Source organism: Phyllobates terribilis, unplaced genomic scaffold (assembly GCF_046119375.1).
Source record: "Phyllobates terribilis strain yellow unplaced genomic scaffold, ASM4611937v1 Scaffold_5__5_contigs__length_657084704, whole genome shotgun sequence".
NCBI lineage: Eukaryota > Metazoa > Chordata > Amphibia > Anura > Dendrobatidae > Phyllobates > Phyllobates terribilis.
Genome location: NW_027362765.1, coordinates 216861400 through 216878824, shown reverse-complemented (window position 1 = coordinate 216878824; position 17425 = coordinate 216861400). Strand labels below are relative to the sequence as shown.

At 44.4% G+C, this 17425-nt stretch overlaps 1 protein-coding gene across 1 annotated transcript in view; it reads left to right on the top strand.

The window, feature by feature from the left end:
* Positions 1 to 17425, top strand: part of PPP1R16B (protein phosphatase 1 regulatory subunit 16B) — a 62483-nt gene that overhangs the window by 27910 nt on the left and 17148 nt on the right. The window contains exons 4-8 of the mRNA XM_073683789.1: positions 406 to 551; positions 9622 to 9725; positions 9867 to 9991; positions 14293 to 14418; positions 15296 to 15371. Of these exons, the coding sequence (XP_073539890.1) occupies positions 406 to 551; positions 9622 to 9725; positions 9867 to 9991; positions 14293 to 14418; positions 15296 to 15371 (577 nt within the window). The remainder of the gene's footprint in view (positions 1 to 405; positions 552 to 9621; positions 9726 to 9866; positions 9992 to 14292; positions 14419 to 15295; positions 15372 to 17425) is intronic.

Here is a 17425-nt window from a genome sequence, read left to right as displayed (position 1 = left end):
TATGGATATGCCGTAAAGGTCCCGCCATCAGACCTTTATTGCATATCCAACAAATAAACCATAAAAGTATAATATGGGAATACTATTGCACTAATATATAATTACTATTGTTTTATATCTTTTTTTAGATTTTTATTCATTTTATTCTTTTAGTCATTTTACTCTTTAGATCTCCTCAACACACCAATTCATCTCATGTGCATTGAAGTAAAAGTCATATTTTAGTAGTTTGCTGTGTCATCCTCTTATCTAGTGGCTCCAGCATTTTGCCAGTCAGTGTGATGTTGTTGTGTCTCATACAGTGTCCTGTGTCTTTGTCTGTCACAATGTCAGGAAACCTGTTTTATCTCAGATCATGGTTTCATGCCATGTCACATCATCTGTCCTGTCACTCTGTCCCCTCAGTGCTGCATTGATAACTATGAAGATCTTCTCAAGTTGCTCTTATCACATGGTGCTAATGTGAATGTCACAGACAACGAGCTGTGGACGCCACTCCACGCGGCGGCGACCTGTGGTCATACCAACTTGGTGCGGATACTGATTCAGCAGTAAGTGTGTTTGCTGGTAATATTCTATATTGTTCTCTGTGAAGAGTCAACGTGCAGCATAGACCCTGAAAGCTCCAGCTTCATTATTGCTTTGTGCATCTCCGCAGGCCCTTATGTTATTAGGGAATACTCCTGTTTGTTCTCCTCAATATGGCATTTACTTAATGTTATTAAAGAAAATAACTCCCATCTTCTTCACATGGGAAATATCCTTGGTCTGGTTAGTTATTCTGCCACCTTGTGGTTACAAGCGGTATTCTTTATTCTAAGTATGTAATTAAAAGTGGCAAGGCGGTTTACCACCCTATTAGCATCAACAATTACATACGTATTATGTTTCCATGGTTAATAATCTTCTATCATATACGCAAATAGCTTCATGTCGCCCTGCTAAGTTCATTCCTAAAAATAATCCTGCATATTCTCTAGGTTTATAGAGATATTACATATCAGAGTAATATGTTCTAAATATGCACTTCTGTGCACTTAGGTATTTATTGTAGAAAACGTGCACACATATAGGATTCTCATGGTAAAAAACGCTCTTGATAGGAACTCCTTTCAGGAGCATTTTCTATTACTGTTATAGGGCACTCGGTGGGGTGGTCTATACTGTACCTCTGTATGCTTCCTTCTGCTGCCATACAGTCTCTGTGCACCCTAAGGCCTTGTTTTTTTTTATAATGTCAAGATGTTAAGGGGGTATTCAGGAACCATTTTGGCCAGATTCACATAAGCATATTTTGTGGTCCGTATATGGACCACAATATCTGGACTGACCGCCGGTCTCCTGACCTGAATTTACAGCCTTATAGACACATATGAGGCTGTAAGTTTGGGTTGGTAGATTAGCCCCCAGACTGGGCATTGCGCTCCATATACAGACTCACGTGAACCCAGTCTTACTCATATAGTTTATTTACAAATTCTTTTGCTGATTATGTTTGGAAATGTGGTGATTGTGTGGGAAGTTGGGAATACACCGCCACTTCCTCATACTGACCACAAGCTCAGTTGGCACGCCAGTCTGCATACATGACCCAGATTATTGCTAGGTGGCAATGATCAGGCAACACAATGTCTTGCAGAGTTGCGGCTAGACCTTCTTTAACCTGGGACACATATATATTCTATATAAATTCTATCCAAACCAGATTGGCTTGTTGGCTCCCCACCTGGCACCTGTTATGTTCTGCTACCAGAGCTAAGGAAAGAGAGGAGATCTGTCCCTACGATAGAACTCAGCTAAATCCCTACGATGTAACAGGGGACCTGATCCTGCGATCAGACCTGCTAAAGTCCTAAGCTAGTCTGTACGGAGACCTATAGATGTGGGGAAGGAATCCCTACAAGTACTAAGGACTGGGAGGAAAATGGGACACCTCCTAACAGAAATAGTAGCAGACAGACGAACAAACAAAATATATAGAACATAGAGGTCCGTAGGCCAAGCAAACTAACAGAGTTAGATACAGAGCACAGGCTAGCTAGAAAGTAGTTATACAATGAAGTGAAGTCCAGCAAAGCCAGAAGGGCGGAGCAGGATTAAATAGGCCAACAAGGTCATGTGACCAGCAAAGGAAAAAACCTAAGAGCAAGGTTCTAACAGTACCCCCCCTTCTAAGAGGATCCTCCGGATCCCCTAGGACCAGGCTTATCAGGAAATCTCCTGTGAAACGCTCTGATAAGTCTGGACGCGGAAACATCATCCGACCTCACCCAAGAGTTATCCTCGAGTCCGAAACCTTTCCAGGCCACAAGATACTGCAAACTACCTCTATACCGTCTAGAGTTAAGGATGCGAGAAATTTCATATTCCCCGTCCTCCACCACCGGAGGAACAGAGGCAGAGGCGTCACAATCCGATACAACAGCTTTTTTCAACAGAGAGACATCAAATACCGGATTAATTCTCCAGGAGGTAGGAACCTCCAACCTAACAGCAGATTGGTTGACAACCTGAAGCACCTTAAAGGGCCCTACAAACTTGGGACCCAATTTCTTAGAAGGAATCCTCAACCGCAGATTCCTAGAGGACAACCAAACCATGTCACCAACAGCGAACAAAACCTCCTGTCGTTTCCTATCAAAGTAGTCCTTAGATTTTTTGTTGGCCTCCTGAAGATTACCACGCACATCCGTCCAAACTCTCTCCAAATCACCGGAAAAATTCTCCTCCTCAGGCACGGCAGATCCCAACTTGGAGAACGACCCAAACGACGGATGTCTCCCAGAACAACAAAAAAAAGGCGAACAACCAGCAGAAGAAGATGTATGATTGTTCAGAGCAAATTCAGCAAGTGGCAGAAACTCAGACCACCCCTCTTGATTGTCTGCCACAAAACAACGCAAGAACTGCTCAACATCCTGGTTTTTCCTTTCTGTCTGGCCATTAGATTCAGGATGATATCCGGACGAGAACGACAAATGAACTCCCAACCTGTCACAAAAGGCACGCCAAAAACGAGCCACGAACTGAGGACCCCTATCAGAAACAATGTCAGTAGGAACGCCATGAAGTCTGACAATTTCCTTGACAAAGGCCTTAGCGAGAGTTTTAGCGCAGGGCAGTTTGACGAAGGGAACCAAGTGACACATCTTGCTAAAACGGTCCACGACCACCCAGATGACAGTAAAACCCTCAGAGGGGGGAAGGTCAGTTATAAAGTCCATAGCCAAATGTGTCCAAGGAGCACTGGGAACCTCCAAAGGACAAAGCAACCCCGCAGCAGGAGTATGTGAGGACTTAGATCTAGCACATATAGTACATTGATGCACCCACTTAATGACTTCCTTCTGCCATCCAGGCCACCAAAAACTGCGACCCACCAGTCTCTTGGTCTCAGAGATACCGGGATGACCTGCCAAACGAGATTCGTGACACTCAACAAACAAATCTCTCCTAAAGGTCCCAGGCACAAACAACCTCCCATGAGGAGTGTTAGATGGGGCATTCTCCTGTGCTTTAAGAATCTCATCTTCCAAAACGGAGTCCAAAGCAGCTATCACAACACCTTCTTGTAAAATGTTCTCCTCTTTCTCAGCACCGACTATGGGAGAAAAACTGCGAGACAAGGCATCCGCCTTAACATTCTTAGTACCAGGGATGTAAGTAACGGAGAAATTAAACCGCGAGAAAAACAGTGCCCACCTAGCCTGACGGGCATTCAAGCGCTTGGCAGCATCAAGATATATCAGATTTTTATGATCCGTAAGAACCTGAACGGGAAATTCCGCACCTTCCAAGAAGTGGCGCCAGTGTTCAAATGCGAGTTTAATAGCCAATAATTCCCGATTACCAATATCGTAATTCAGTTCAGTCTCTGAAAATTTTTTTGAAAAAAAGGCACAGGGATGTAATCCATCCCCGTTATCCTGAGACAATACTGCGCCAACCCCCACAGAGGAAGCATCAACCTCAACCAAAAACGGCTTAGTCACATCAGGCTGCATAAGGATGGGAGCAGAGGTGAACCTCTCCTTGAGATACACAAAAGCTTCAATGGCCTCAGAAGACCACTGAACCGCATCAGCACCTTTCCTGGTGAGATCGGTCAGAGGTTTGACAATACTAGAAAAATTTTTTATGAATTTTCTGTAATAATTGGCGAAACCTAAAAACCTCTGTATCGATTTCAAACCAATAGGCCTAGGCCATTCCTGTACAGCTTGAACTTTAACCGGGTCCATCTCAAAACCTTCGCTGGAGATAATGTAACCCAAAAAACTAATTCTCTGTACAGCGAACTCACATTTCTCCAGCTTAGCAAAAAGCGAATTGTCCATTAATAACTGTAATACCTCACGTACGCTCCGCCAATGAGACTCCAGATCCGGCGAATAAATCAAAATGTCATCCAAATACACAACCACATTTTTGCCGATCAAAGGTCTAAGGATGTCATTAATAAGATTCTGAAAAAATGCAGGAGCATTAGTAAGACCAAAAGGCATAACCAGATTCTCAAAATGACCCACAGGAGTGTTAAAAGCAGTCTTCCATTCGTCACCCTCCTTCATGCGCAACAGATTGTATGCCCCCTTAAGGTCAATTTTAGAGAACCACTTGGCCCCCATTAACTGGTTAAACAGATCAGGAATCAATGGCAGTGGGTAAGGATTGCGTACAGTAATTTTGTTAATCTCACGAAAATCCAGACAAGGACGTAAACCGCCGTCCTTTTTTTTTACAAAAAAAAATCCAACCGCCACAGGAGACTTAGAGGGCCTAATGTGACCGGCGACCAAACTTGTCTGTATGTATTCCTCCAAAGCCTTCCTCTCAGGAATAGTAAGGTTAAATAAACAACTTTTAGGAAGAGTCGCTCCAGGGACAAATTCAATAGAACAATCATAGTCTCTATGGGGAGGCAAAACCTGCGATTCCTTCTCAGAAAAAACTCTCCAAAAATCCTGAATAGGAACAGGCAATTCTCCCCTATCCAAAGCTGCAATACGCCCGTTACAACACTTGTCATAACATTTATGGCTCCAGGATTTAATTTCACTGGTAGACCAATCCAGTACAGGATTGTGAAATTTTAACCAGGGCAATCCCAATATTACTGGAGAAGGCAAGTTATTCAAAACTACCAAATCCAATTTCTCATGGTGAACACCATTAATAGTGAGAGGAAATTCACAGACCTTGAGAGTAATATTCTTCAAAGGGGAACCATCCACAGAAACCACAGCAATGGGGGATGATAAAGGTTCGGGTTTTAAATTGAGTCTTTCCAAGAATCCCCCATCAATTACATTCAGAGTAGACCCACAATCAACAAACACCCGAAATTCCATTAATTTTTCCTGAGCAATCGTGGAAGCAGCTAAAAATACACCCTTGGAATTTAAACAGGCAATACGGGCATGACTGACCATTTTTTTTTCTTTCTTCATACGAAGCTCATAGCCTTTAATCAAATGACCAGATTTTCCGCAATAGAAACACAAGCCTTCAGAAAATCTACGGTCTTTTTCTTGAGAGCGAGGTGCCACCGATCCAATCTCCATCGGTTCACCACTGTTAGTACACACATTCTCATAACCAGAAACTGACATAGCAGAGGATTTGCTCTCATTAACCCTTGCACGCAGTCTCCTATCCACCCGTATAGCTAATTGCATAGCCTGTTGCAAATCTTCAGGTGTAGGATAAGCAATTAGCAGGTCTTTAACCCTTTCATTGAGCCCAGCAAGAAATAGACTTTTCAGAGCAGAATCGTTCCACCCTGTTTGAGTAGACCAACGACGGAAATGAGTACAATATTTTTCCACATTACCTGATCCCTGTTTCAAACGTCTCAACTCAGTCTCAGCTGATGAGACACGGTCAGGATCATCATATAATAGTCCCAAAGCAGAAAAAAAACTATGCACTGATCTGAAGCATGTATCACTAGGTTGCAAAGAAAAGGCCCACTCCTGAGGCTCTTTGCGCAAAAGTGACATTATGAACCCTATGCGCTGGGATTCATCCCCAGAGGACTTGGGTCTCAAACGAAAATACAATAAGCAAGCATTTTTAAATGAAAAAAATTCTCGGTGTTCACCAAAAAATAAATCCGGCAAACATACCTTAGGCTCCAAGAAATGTGCTCCAGGACAGTTACTCACGTGCTGACGGAGCTCGGCCACCTCCAGAGAGAGTCCCTGCAGGCGATGAGCCAAATCCTGAACCGACACCATGATGGAACAGAAAAATCTTTCCTTAGAGAATTTGCAGGCTGGACTTACTGTTATGTTCTGCTACCAGAGCTAAGGAAAGAGAGGAGATCTGTCCCTACGATAGAACTCAGCTAAATCCCTACGATGTAACAGGGGACCTGATCCTGCGATCAGACCTGCTAAAGTCCTAAGCTAGTCTGTACGGAGACCTATAGATGTGGGGAAGGAATCCCTACAAGTATTAAGGACTGGGAGGAAAATGGGACACCTCCTAACAGAAATAGTAGCAGACAGACGAACAAACAAAATATATAGAACATAGAGGTCCGTAGACCAAGCAAACTAACAGAGTTAGATACAGAGCACAGGCTAGCTAGAAAGTAGTTATACAATGAAGTCCAGCAAAGCCAGAAGGGCGGAGCAGGATTAAATAGGCCAACAAGGTCATGTGACCAGCAAAGGAAAAAACCTAAGAGCAAGGTTCTAACAGCACCCAGCACCCTTTGCACATGCTCCACCGACTTCCCACTTACCTCTGCTCACAGTGTCCTGGAAATCTGCTTGAATCCTTGAGATGTAAAGTGGTATTCCAGAAAGATAAAGTTATCACCTATATACAGAGTACATGACAACTACTCGATCAGTGCAGGTCCGACCACACGATTACTCAATTCTCTATGGAACAGCCAAAGATAGCTGAGTAATATACTCAGACTTCCACCATTCTAGTAAGTAACCCCTATCCTGTAGATCTGGCCCATTTTTGGGGTTTTGTGTGAAATGATATCCAGTTGGTTTAGCTCTCCACAGGTAGAGTTTAGCTCCAGGGCAGTGTAGATGTTGTAGAAGTTGCTGGGCGTTGTAGTGCAGTGTAGTGCAGGGAGGGATGGCGCAGCAGTAATTCACAGAGACAGTGGGGTGCAGTCTTAAGAGTTTACTCACAGTTGTTCAGTTCCTCAGGTTGCACTGTACAGATTACAGTCTCCCATGTCGCGCTGCGTTCACCAGGCAGGGGTTCAGCAATCCCTCAGGTAGTTCAAGAGTGCCTGACAGGACCCCTTTCTATGTGCCTTTCTCATTCGTCTTCCTGCGCTGGCTCTCACCCTCCTGCCCTGAGCCTCATAATCAGTGTCCCAATCCGGTAGCCTCGGGTCTTGTCGGGCGACCTGCAGTCACCTGGATCCTCTGTGGCCACCTTTTCGGCGATGTAATTGTGGCTGTGGCAACTGCACCTTAAAAGTACAGAAGCCTCCGGTTTCTAGCTGAGTCTTGTAGTTCTCCACTAGTTTAGGGGCCGGTCCCCTCTGCGGCTTGATCCCTCCACACCTGGTAGATTCGGGCGTACGGGTGGCCTCCAGCACTGCCCGTACCCCTAGGATCCTCTCGTTCCTCCTGGAGCCTTCCTTCCTGCTCCTCTCTCCTTCTCAGTCTTGGGCCTCCCTGCTAGGCCCACTCTGGGGCAGAGCTCGTGCAGAGCCCCTGCTCCCCTCACTTCTCCTCTCAGACTTGCCTGTTCTTTCAAGATGGCTTCTCATTTTATACAACTCCTTCACAAGTGCTCCCCTGAACCACGTCCTCCACCCACACCCACTACATGGTTCCCCCTCACCTGGTTCCCCTCCACTCCAGCCAGGGACCTGGGACTGTGCTCTCCCTTAGGAGCAATCTCGTCCTGCCCTACTGAAGTGGACGTGTTGGATGCAGGTGTTAGGGTCCCGGGCAGCACTCTATCCTTACCTGAGAGAGGGATACCACACCTCTGGGTGAGATGCAGTACCTCTGTGGCGACTGAACCCTCAGGGGCGCCACAAGAGCTCTTCCAAAAAAAAGGAACACTCACCTTGCCCTCGTTCCCCCATGGTGAACTTTTCCAATCTGCTCACCGTTTACAGCAGGCACAGGCACCTGCTGAGAGTGAGAGGTCAGTCGCACAGGATGAATTGTCACACCCTCATTATATTCAACTGTATCTGAATACTAAGGGTGCAGATAGCATTGAATCGAAATCCCCAATGGAAGTTCTGCTGCTATGGGCAATATGCCCCTGCCTTGTGAAGGTCTATCTCTATCAGAAAGCACACACAATGAGAGCAAAGGGACAGGCCTGTTGCAGTGAGAAACAGCAATCGCTGCTGCAAAATGTAGTTTTAGTACATCTAATCGGACCACCCATTCAGCTCTGTGAAGCTGAAAGAGATGAAAACAAGCCACAAAGGTACATGAAAGAAACTTTATGTTTTGCTTGTATTATATATTAACAATAGTCATGCATATACTGTTATTTTGTAAAAACAAAATTGCCATTGTAGGAATAACCCTTTAAGGTCAGCACCTAACTCATACATTTCTATAGAATGTATTGGTGAAGCATTACACCCCATGGATTTAAACTGAACCTTGACTACCTGGATACAGTGTTTGCTCCATTGATTTCAGTGGAAGTCATATAAGCCTATGGAGTTACACAAATCATTGCCAGGTACTGGTAGGATACCAATTTACCAGCATTGTTGCTGGTGTTTCAGCCTATATAAATGTACAAATAGGAACCAAAAAGAACTAGTTTACCAGGATATTAGTTAGAATTGGAACCATATACAAGATCGCCTACGGCCATGTGCACACGTTCAGTATTTGGTGAGTTTTTCCATCAGTATTTGTAAGCCAAAACCAGGATTGGAATAATCAGAGGAAAAGTGTAATAGAAACACGTCACCACTTCTGTATTTATCACCCAATCCTAGTTTTGGCTTACAAATACTGATGGAAAATACTGACCAAATACTGAATGTGTGCACATGGCCTAAGTCTTGTATATCTCACCTCCACCTCTCGACAGATGTAAGATCAAGTCCGAGATCAAAGGTGAAGTGACGCTAAGGAATTCTGGGAGATTTTAGCCCTGAAGCCTTCGCAACAGTAAATGTTTCTTTGGACTATAAGACAGACTGTAAATTTGGATCAATATTAGTAAAATAGTTCCAGAAATGTTTTCTATAGATGTCACACCAATGCCAAGCTGTATACATCATCTCTAATATATATCCATGTACTGACGCAGCGCCATATACTCTGCCTGTAGTTTGCTGTAACTATTTTTATACTATTGTCTGAATACTGTTGCCATGACCACCTTCTCTCCGCTTTACTTGTCTTTTTTGTGCACTTTGTACTGCCATATTTTTTTGTACTATGATAATTATAAAGGTTTTTCATAGCAAAAAATCGATATATTTTGGAAACTTGGTATTGATAGAAGTATTGAGGTTTGTGCTGGTTAATGGGACACTGGAGCAGTACAGATGTTAATTCTTTATGTAACTGGTGCTGAGCAGTTATCTTTTAGGTGTTCCCACCAATGTAAGACTAATCACAGTGAGTTTTGATTCTGTCCTGTCCCCAGTGGTGCAGATCTGCTGGCAGTAAATGCAGACGGCAACATGGTGTACGACCTGTGTGAGGATGAAGCCACGCTGAGCGTCATAGAGAACTGCATGACCTACAAAGGTGGGAGGCAAAGCTTTTTTCCTTCCTTCGAGCTGCTAATCACTTACCAGACTGGGGTGGTTAATATGAGAATGTATCATTGGCTTCTCTGTTAATGTCACTGAGATTGTACCTCGTCTTCCTACATTCACCGCTCTCTAGGTATCACACAAGAAATGGTTAACGAGGCTCGGCAGGCCCCGGAGCGTCACATGCTGAGCGATGTCAGAGCGCTGGTAGCAGCCGGACAGGACCTGAACAGAACAGACAGCCAGGGGGCCACTCTGGTGAGAGGAATAGTGCGGTCATGTTACTTTCCCCAATAACGGTTATGTGTTCACGTCCACTACAGGCTGTTGTGACCAGAATCACCCATTACACGCTTCATGTTATACAGATAATATAATGTGCACTCCTCGTGTACTGTAATTAGTAATTCCCCAAGGCCAAGTGCACACGCTCAGTATTTGGTCAGTTTTTTACCTCAGTATGTGTAAGCCAAAACCAGGAGTGGGTGATAAATACAGAAGTGGTGACGTGTTTCTATTATACCTTTCCTCTGATTGTTCCACTCCTGATTTTGGCTTACAAATACTGATGTAAAAAAACTCACCAAATACTGAACGTGTGAACATGGCCTAATTGCGAATGTGTGGGAATTTTGGGTTGTCCGTGTCCCCCAAACAGAAAGCTAAGCTCTCTGGAGTAGATTCCGGCTATAATTTATTATTTGGTTATGTGCCTACGATGCAGAAATGCTCCGGATTTTTCCTGAGCGTTTCTGCATCTCCCTGGCAGAAAAAAACGCATGCGGATTGTACATGCAGATTGTACATGCGGATTGTACATGCGGATTGTACATGCGGATTGTACATGCGTTTTCCTGCCAGGGACATGTGGATGTGAAGCGTTCTTCACATGCATTTCCGCATGCGGGTTGACAAGCGTTTTGTAAGCAATTTTAGCATCACTTGGAAAGTGCTTGTCAACTTGGTCACACTATATAAATTCATGCAACCGGCATGGATTTTATATAGTGTGACCATTAACAGAATGGTAAAAAATAAATATATACTTACCTTCTGATGGCCCCCGGAGTCCTTGTCTCTGCTTGCCAGCAGCTCGCGGTAGATTTAAGGACCTGCAGACGTCAGAGGTCACGTGACCCGTCACATGACTAAATGACGTCAGTGCAGGTCCTTCAGTCCACCACGAGCTGCCGGCATGGGAGGACGAGCGCACCGGGGGCCATCAGAAGGTAAGTATAATTTTATTTTTTTTTTATTCTTTTTTTACAGGTACTATGGTACCCAGGTCTGGAGGAGAGTTTCCTCTTCTTCAAACCTGGGTACCATCCACACATTGAAATGCATGGATTCCGTATGTACAGATGCAGTGATACAGATTCCTTGCGTTCCAATGCAAGTCAATGGTGGCGAAAACGCAGCGCTTCCGCAAAATAATTGGTAGTGCTGCGTATTTTTCCGCAATGATAATCCGCAGCGGAAATTTCCGCAGCATGTGCATAGCACATGCGGATTATCATTGGGGAACATGGCAGACCTTCTACCAAGCGTTTTTTAAGCGTTTCTGCAGTGGAATTGCCCCTGCGGAAATGCTTAAAAAACGCATAGTGGGCACACAGCCTTTATAACATTAATATAGTATGTCTGAGGGGCTGTGGTTGACCATACTCCTCCCTTGAAGACCCTACCTCCATTTAAAGTGGGTGGGACAAGTATAAAAAAGCTGCAATATTTTTAAGCAACTACAGGTTGGGTAAAAATATACAACTTTTATACGACTGTAATCTGAGTAATTTTCCCCCATAGTTGTCTTTTCTTCACAAATTGAGGCAAAACTTGTTACCAATGCAAAAACTGTAACTACAGCCCCTAACTAAAATGTGCTATTTATAATACTGTTGTCTTCTTATGTATGTGGAAGAAGGTCTTTGAGCCTCCCTCAGGCTCCATGTTCTGGGGGCAATTGCTGGATCTTTATTTCCCCCATCATCATCTGTCAGGGGAGAGTCAGGAGGCTGCCATAGGCTTAAAGAGGTTGTCCAGTCCAAACCAATAAGTCTGCAGTCACTCTGTGTGACTGCAGACTTATGAATCCCTCCAGCTGCAGGGATTTGCCTGTTTCAGACCTGGGACAAGAGGGTATGTATGAGTTATACATGCACCCGGCCAGTGGGCGCAGCCTCGCTCCATACACTTCTATTGGAGATCGAGGCTGCGTCCACTGGCCGGGAGCATGTATTACTCATACATACCCTCTGGTCCCGGGTATAAAACCAGCGAATCCCCGCAGCACACAGTGCATTCGCTGGGGGATTCATAAGTCTCCAGTCACACAGAATGACTGCAGACTTGTTGGTTTGGACTGGACAACCCTTTTAAGAATATCAACCGAGTCCAATGATATTAGCAGGTTTGGCCGACATTAGTTTAATGTGTTTGGGGGTCTATAGAATGCCTATAGCTTAGTATATTGGAAAAATTCATGTAAAAAAATCCATGTGAACGTACCCTTATCAAATATTCCAATAATCAGTATATATTAGAAAATTGTATATTTCTTAGCCATTCTGTTGTAGTTAAAGGGGGTTTCAATTAGAAGAGTAGTGCTGCATGCTACACTTTTCTTACCATTAAAAGTCCAATACTTGGACAACTCTTTCTTAAATGGTATAATCCTCAATGTAAAATAAGGAAAAAAACATATACTGTATATGCCATTCCAGTGATGTCTGCACTGTGTCTGCCGGCACTCATGTGACGTTGTGGTGTGACATGAATGCTGCTTCCTATCAGTGGCAGCTGATGGGCTGCTACCTTCACATTTCCCCAAGAAGGAATTCTACAGTCCATTAGCGGCCTCTGATGGACTACAGCAGTCACATGATATAACAATGTACCATGAGTGCCGGTGACGCGCCCCCTGGGCCGTGGGGTACTCGGCAGCCGGGCCCCTGGTCGCTGGGGGATATCACGTGGCTGGCCCGGTCCGTGACCCAGGGCGGTCAGTAAAAAGGGGAATCTCCTATTAATATGGGGTTTTGAAATAACGTTCGTGACGCCACCTGTGGAATGCGGCTAAAGGGAGCCGCCTCTGCGGAGCAGTCGTCTGGAGCTGGTGTTACGGCAGCAGGGATGGTGTGGCTCTCCACAGGTAGAGCTAGCTCCAGGGCAGTGTAGGATGTAGAAGTTGCGCTGGGCGTTGTAGTGCAGTGAGGGAAAGGTGGCGCAGATAAAGAATGGACGGAGGCAGTGCGGTGCAGTCATCCGAGTCTTTACTCACAGTTCTTATGACAGTTCCACTGGTGCACTGTACAGTTGTCGGCCTCCCACGTCGCACTGCGTTCACCAGGCAGGGGTTCAGCACTTCCTCAGGCAGATTAGGAGTACCGGACAGAACCCAACTTTCTTGTGTTCCTAGCTAGACCGACTTCACGCTGGGTCTTTCTCCCTCCTGCCCTGGGCTGCCCACTCTCAATCCCGCTCGGGTGCTCTGAAGTCCCTCCTGTGCGTCGGAGTTCCCGGACCTGCTTGACCCTCACGGGGATTAGAATGCGGCTTCGGCAACTGACTATATAAGCCAGAAGCCTCCGGTTTTCCCAGCCGAGACCTGGAGTAACACGGCTGGACCAGGGGCCGGTCCCCTTCTTGCGGCCTACGATCCCTCTGTCTTCTGACAGATGCGGGGCGTACGGGTGCCGTCCTGCACTCGCCGTACCCCCTAGGATCCCTTCTTTGAACAGAGCCTACTCCCTACCTGGGCCTCTAGGACTGGGCCCTACTTGTGGAGCAGAGCTCCTAAAGAGCCTCTGCTCCCTGACTGTTCTCCTCTGACTCCTCTACCGAACGCTCCTGCTACCCTAAAATGGCTCCCCTTTATATATCTCACTCTATAGTGCTCCCTTAAACTACTTCCTCCACCCACACCCACTACTGGCTCCCCCTACCTCTGGGTTCCCCCCACTCAAGCGAGGGACAGGGCTCATCAGGAAAACACATTGCATCTTGCCCTTCCAGCCGGCCTGGAGCAGTGTAGTCTTGGATGCCGGTGTTGGGGTTCCGGGCAGCACTCCCTCCTTACCTGAGAGAAGGAGATACCACACCTCTGGGGGGGGTGCAGTACCTCTGTGGCGACTGAATCCTCAGGGGCGCCACACCGACAGACTCCGCGATGACGTTGCTGGAAGGGCTGAGGTCCAGGAGTATGGTTTTTATATATTTCATGGAGGATTAAAGCATTTAAGAAGGGGTTGTCCAAGTAGTGGACCTCTAATGGCAAGAAAATTGTAGCATGCAGCATTATTCTTGCTGTAAATGGAACCTGTTTTACCCAGCCCACTGTAAGTCATTGGGGCCCATTGTTGAATTCATATGGATCTTCATGTGTCTTCATGGGTGTTTTGCAGAATAAAAATATACAGTAAGACCAGATATATCCCCCAGGTCCGAATAAGCCTGTATGCTATCCTGGTGTCACCAGGGTCAAATTGTGTAGTGGTAGAAGATAATTTACGTTGGATATTGTAGATGAATATGCTCTTATCTTGAGTTCTCTGTTGTTACAGCTCCATGTTGCAGCCTCCAGGGGTTTTGCAGAAGTTGCAGAGACATTACTTGAAAATGGGGCTTTTGTGGAAGTCAAAGATCCTGACATGTGGGAACCTCTTCATGCCGCAGCTTTTTGGGGACAGGTAAGGATTGTATCGACTATAACATATATAAAGGTTTCAATTTATTGGCTTAAAGGGATTGTCTGAAGAATGCACAAAATAGGTAATGTTTCTGATCACTCTGAGTCCTATAGTTGGGATATCATGGTTAGTGAGAACGGGGTTCCTTGTTCCCTGACTAAATGGAGCAGCGGTTATTGTAAATGTGTGGTGCTGCTCTATTCAAAGACTATGGGAGTGAAAGAGATAGACAAGTAAAGTGAGTTTTTTTGTAGTGTTTGGACGAAGCAAATATTATGGATCATAATAAGAGAAATACTTCTTGAAACCAACCTAACCCCTTCCCATTACATCCAATCTATTTTCTAGCATTAGAGACTATGGTTTACTCTAGCTTAAAGAGTGGCACGTTCAGATCTCCATAGAAGTGTGGAGCTGGCCATATTGAGGCTGGTTTAAGCTGCGCTAGTGCAAGTCTCCATTAGGACTTCTCAATTAAAACAGGACTATAAGTGGACCTTCTGGAGAGACCAAAGCTGCACGACATCATCTTAAATGCAGATCATCATACACCTTCAGATGAACTTGCACTTTCAACCCTTCTCTTTAGGCATTGCTACCTGCTACCTTATGAACAGTCAGTGCAGCTACATCCTTAGTAAAAAGATGTGTAAGTTTGGGTGGTATTATTTGTAATTTACCATGAAATATTATTGGAGTTTCACCCTTTTGCTATCCAATGACAGAAGAGAGAGTAGATCTCAGACTGCTCTTGACTATAGTCAGTGATCCAGAAAGATGGGCAACTGATGGGGATATGATTTGTTAAGGAGAGCAATTTCCAAAAATAATCTGCTGATTATATTATTTTAGTAAGTTCTTTCTAATTGCTTTGCAGATTTATGTAGCAGAGATTTTGGTGTCACACGGTGCCAGTTTGAGCAGTAAGACTTCCTTGGACGAAACTCCTCTGGGTGAGTTTCATACATAGTGTTGTGAGGTCAATCCTCAATACACAGAAATGTTATGCCGCCCTTTCTTGGTAAACTAGATATATGGACAGTTTTTGTACTGTAAAATAATACTTGTCATGAATGTCAAATGTTTTGGTCATTTTGATTGTTGTCATCCATTTAATATTTTTATAACGAATCTTTCACCAAAAATCACCAAAATACTTCTAAATTATGCCTTATAATTTGTGGTTAGTGGATTGGATCTTGGTACAAGCGAGAGAGAAAACATTCATAATTTTTAAATGGGTTGTATGGTCTTTTGATAGAAGTCTGCAATCACTCTGTATGACTGCAGACTTCTACATCCTCACAGCATGTGCACTGAACGCTGTCAGGATTTTCCGGTATCTGTTGCGATACCAGGCGGTAATGTAACTGCAAGTACTGTATGTGGTTTTGTATAGTTCCAGCCACATTCCAACTAGATGTGCTTGGCCTTGCTCAATTTAAATAAATTGAGACCACCTACGAACATCTAGTCGGAATGTGTCCGAAGTATACAAATTGCCATGTGACCACCCGAACTCGTCTCAGACCCCAGAGAATCCTGACATGGTTGATTTGTATTTCAAGAAGTTTTAGTACATGCAACAGCACCTACTACTTATTGGGAAATGTATAGATCTGTTTGGCAGCTTGTTCACTTGAAGCCATTAACAATCTATGACATACATTTTAGTCACAGGTCATTTGCAGGGCTCTGCCTGCTCGATATCGGCATGACACTGCCTGTGTTACACCGCCAGCATATGCCTGTAACAGCAGTGACTGGAGCTATCTCCGATCACTGCTGTTTAACTATTTAAATGCTGCAGTCAGTCACTGACAAGGGCATTTAACTGACTTGTACAGTCATATGAAAAAGTTTGGGCACCCCTATTAATCTTAAGCTTAATGTTTTATAAAAATTGGTGTTTTTGCAACAGCTATTTCAGTTTGATATATGTAATAACTGTTGGACACAGTAATGTTTCTGCCTTGAAATGAGGTTTATTGTGCTAACAGAAAATGTGCAATCTGCATTCAAACAAAATTTGACCGGTGCATAAGTATGGGCACCCTTATCATTTTCTTGTTTTAAATACTCCTGCCTACTTTTTACTGACTTACTAAAGCACTTTTTTTGGTTTTGTAACCTCATTGAGCTTTGAACTTTATAGCTAGGTGTATGCAATCATGAGAAAAGCTACTTAAAGTGGCCACTTGCAAGTTGTTCTCCTGTTTGAATCTCCTCTGAAGAGTGGCATCATGGGCTCCTCAAAACAACTGTCAAATGATCTGAAAACAAAGATTATTCAACATAGTTGTTCAGGGGAAGGATACAAAAAGCTGTCTCAGAGATTTAACCTGTCAGTTTCCACTGTGAGGAACATAGTAAGGAAATGGAAGAACATAGGGACAGTTCTTGTTAAGGCCAGAAGTGTCAGGACAAGAAAAACATCAGAAAGGCAGAGAAGAAGAATGGTGAGATCAGTCAAGGACAATCCTCAGACCACCTCCAGAGAGCTGCAGCATCAACTTGCTGCAGATGGTGTCACTGTGCATCGGTCAACTATACAACGCACTTTGCACAAGGAGAAGCTGTATGGGAGAGTGATGCGAAAGAAGCCGTTTCTGCAAGTACGCACAAACAGAGTCGGCTGAGGTATGCAAAAGCACATTTGAAGAAGCCTATTTCTTTTTGGAAGAAGGTCCTGTGGACTGATGAAACCAAGATTGAGTTGTTTGGTCATACAAAAAGGCGTTATGCATGGTGGCAAAAAAACACAGCATTCCAAGAAAAACACTTGCTACCCACAGTAAAATTTGGTGGAGGTTCCATCATGCTTTGGGGCTGTGTGGTCAATGCCGGCACTGGGAATCTTGTTAAAGTTGAGGGACGCATGGATTCCACTCAGTATCAGCAGATTCTTGGCAATAGTGTTCAAGAATCAGTGATAAAGTTGAAGTTACGCAGTGGATGGATCTTTCAGCAAGACAATGATCCAAAACACCGCTCCAAATCTACTCAG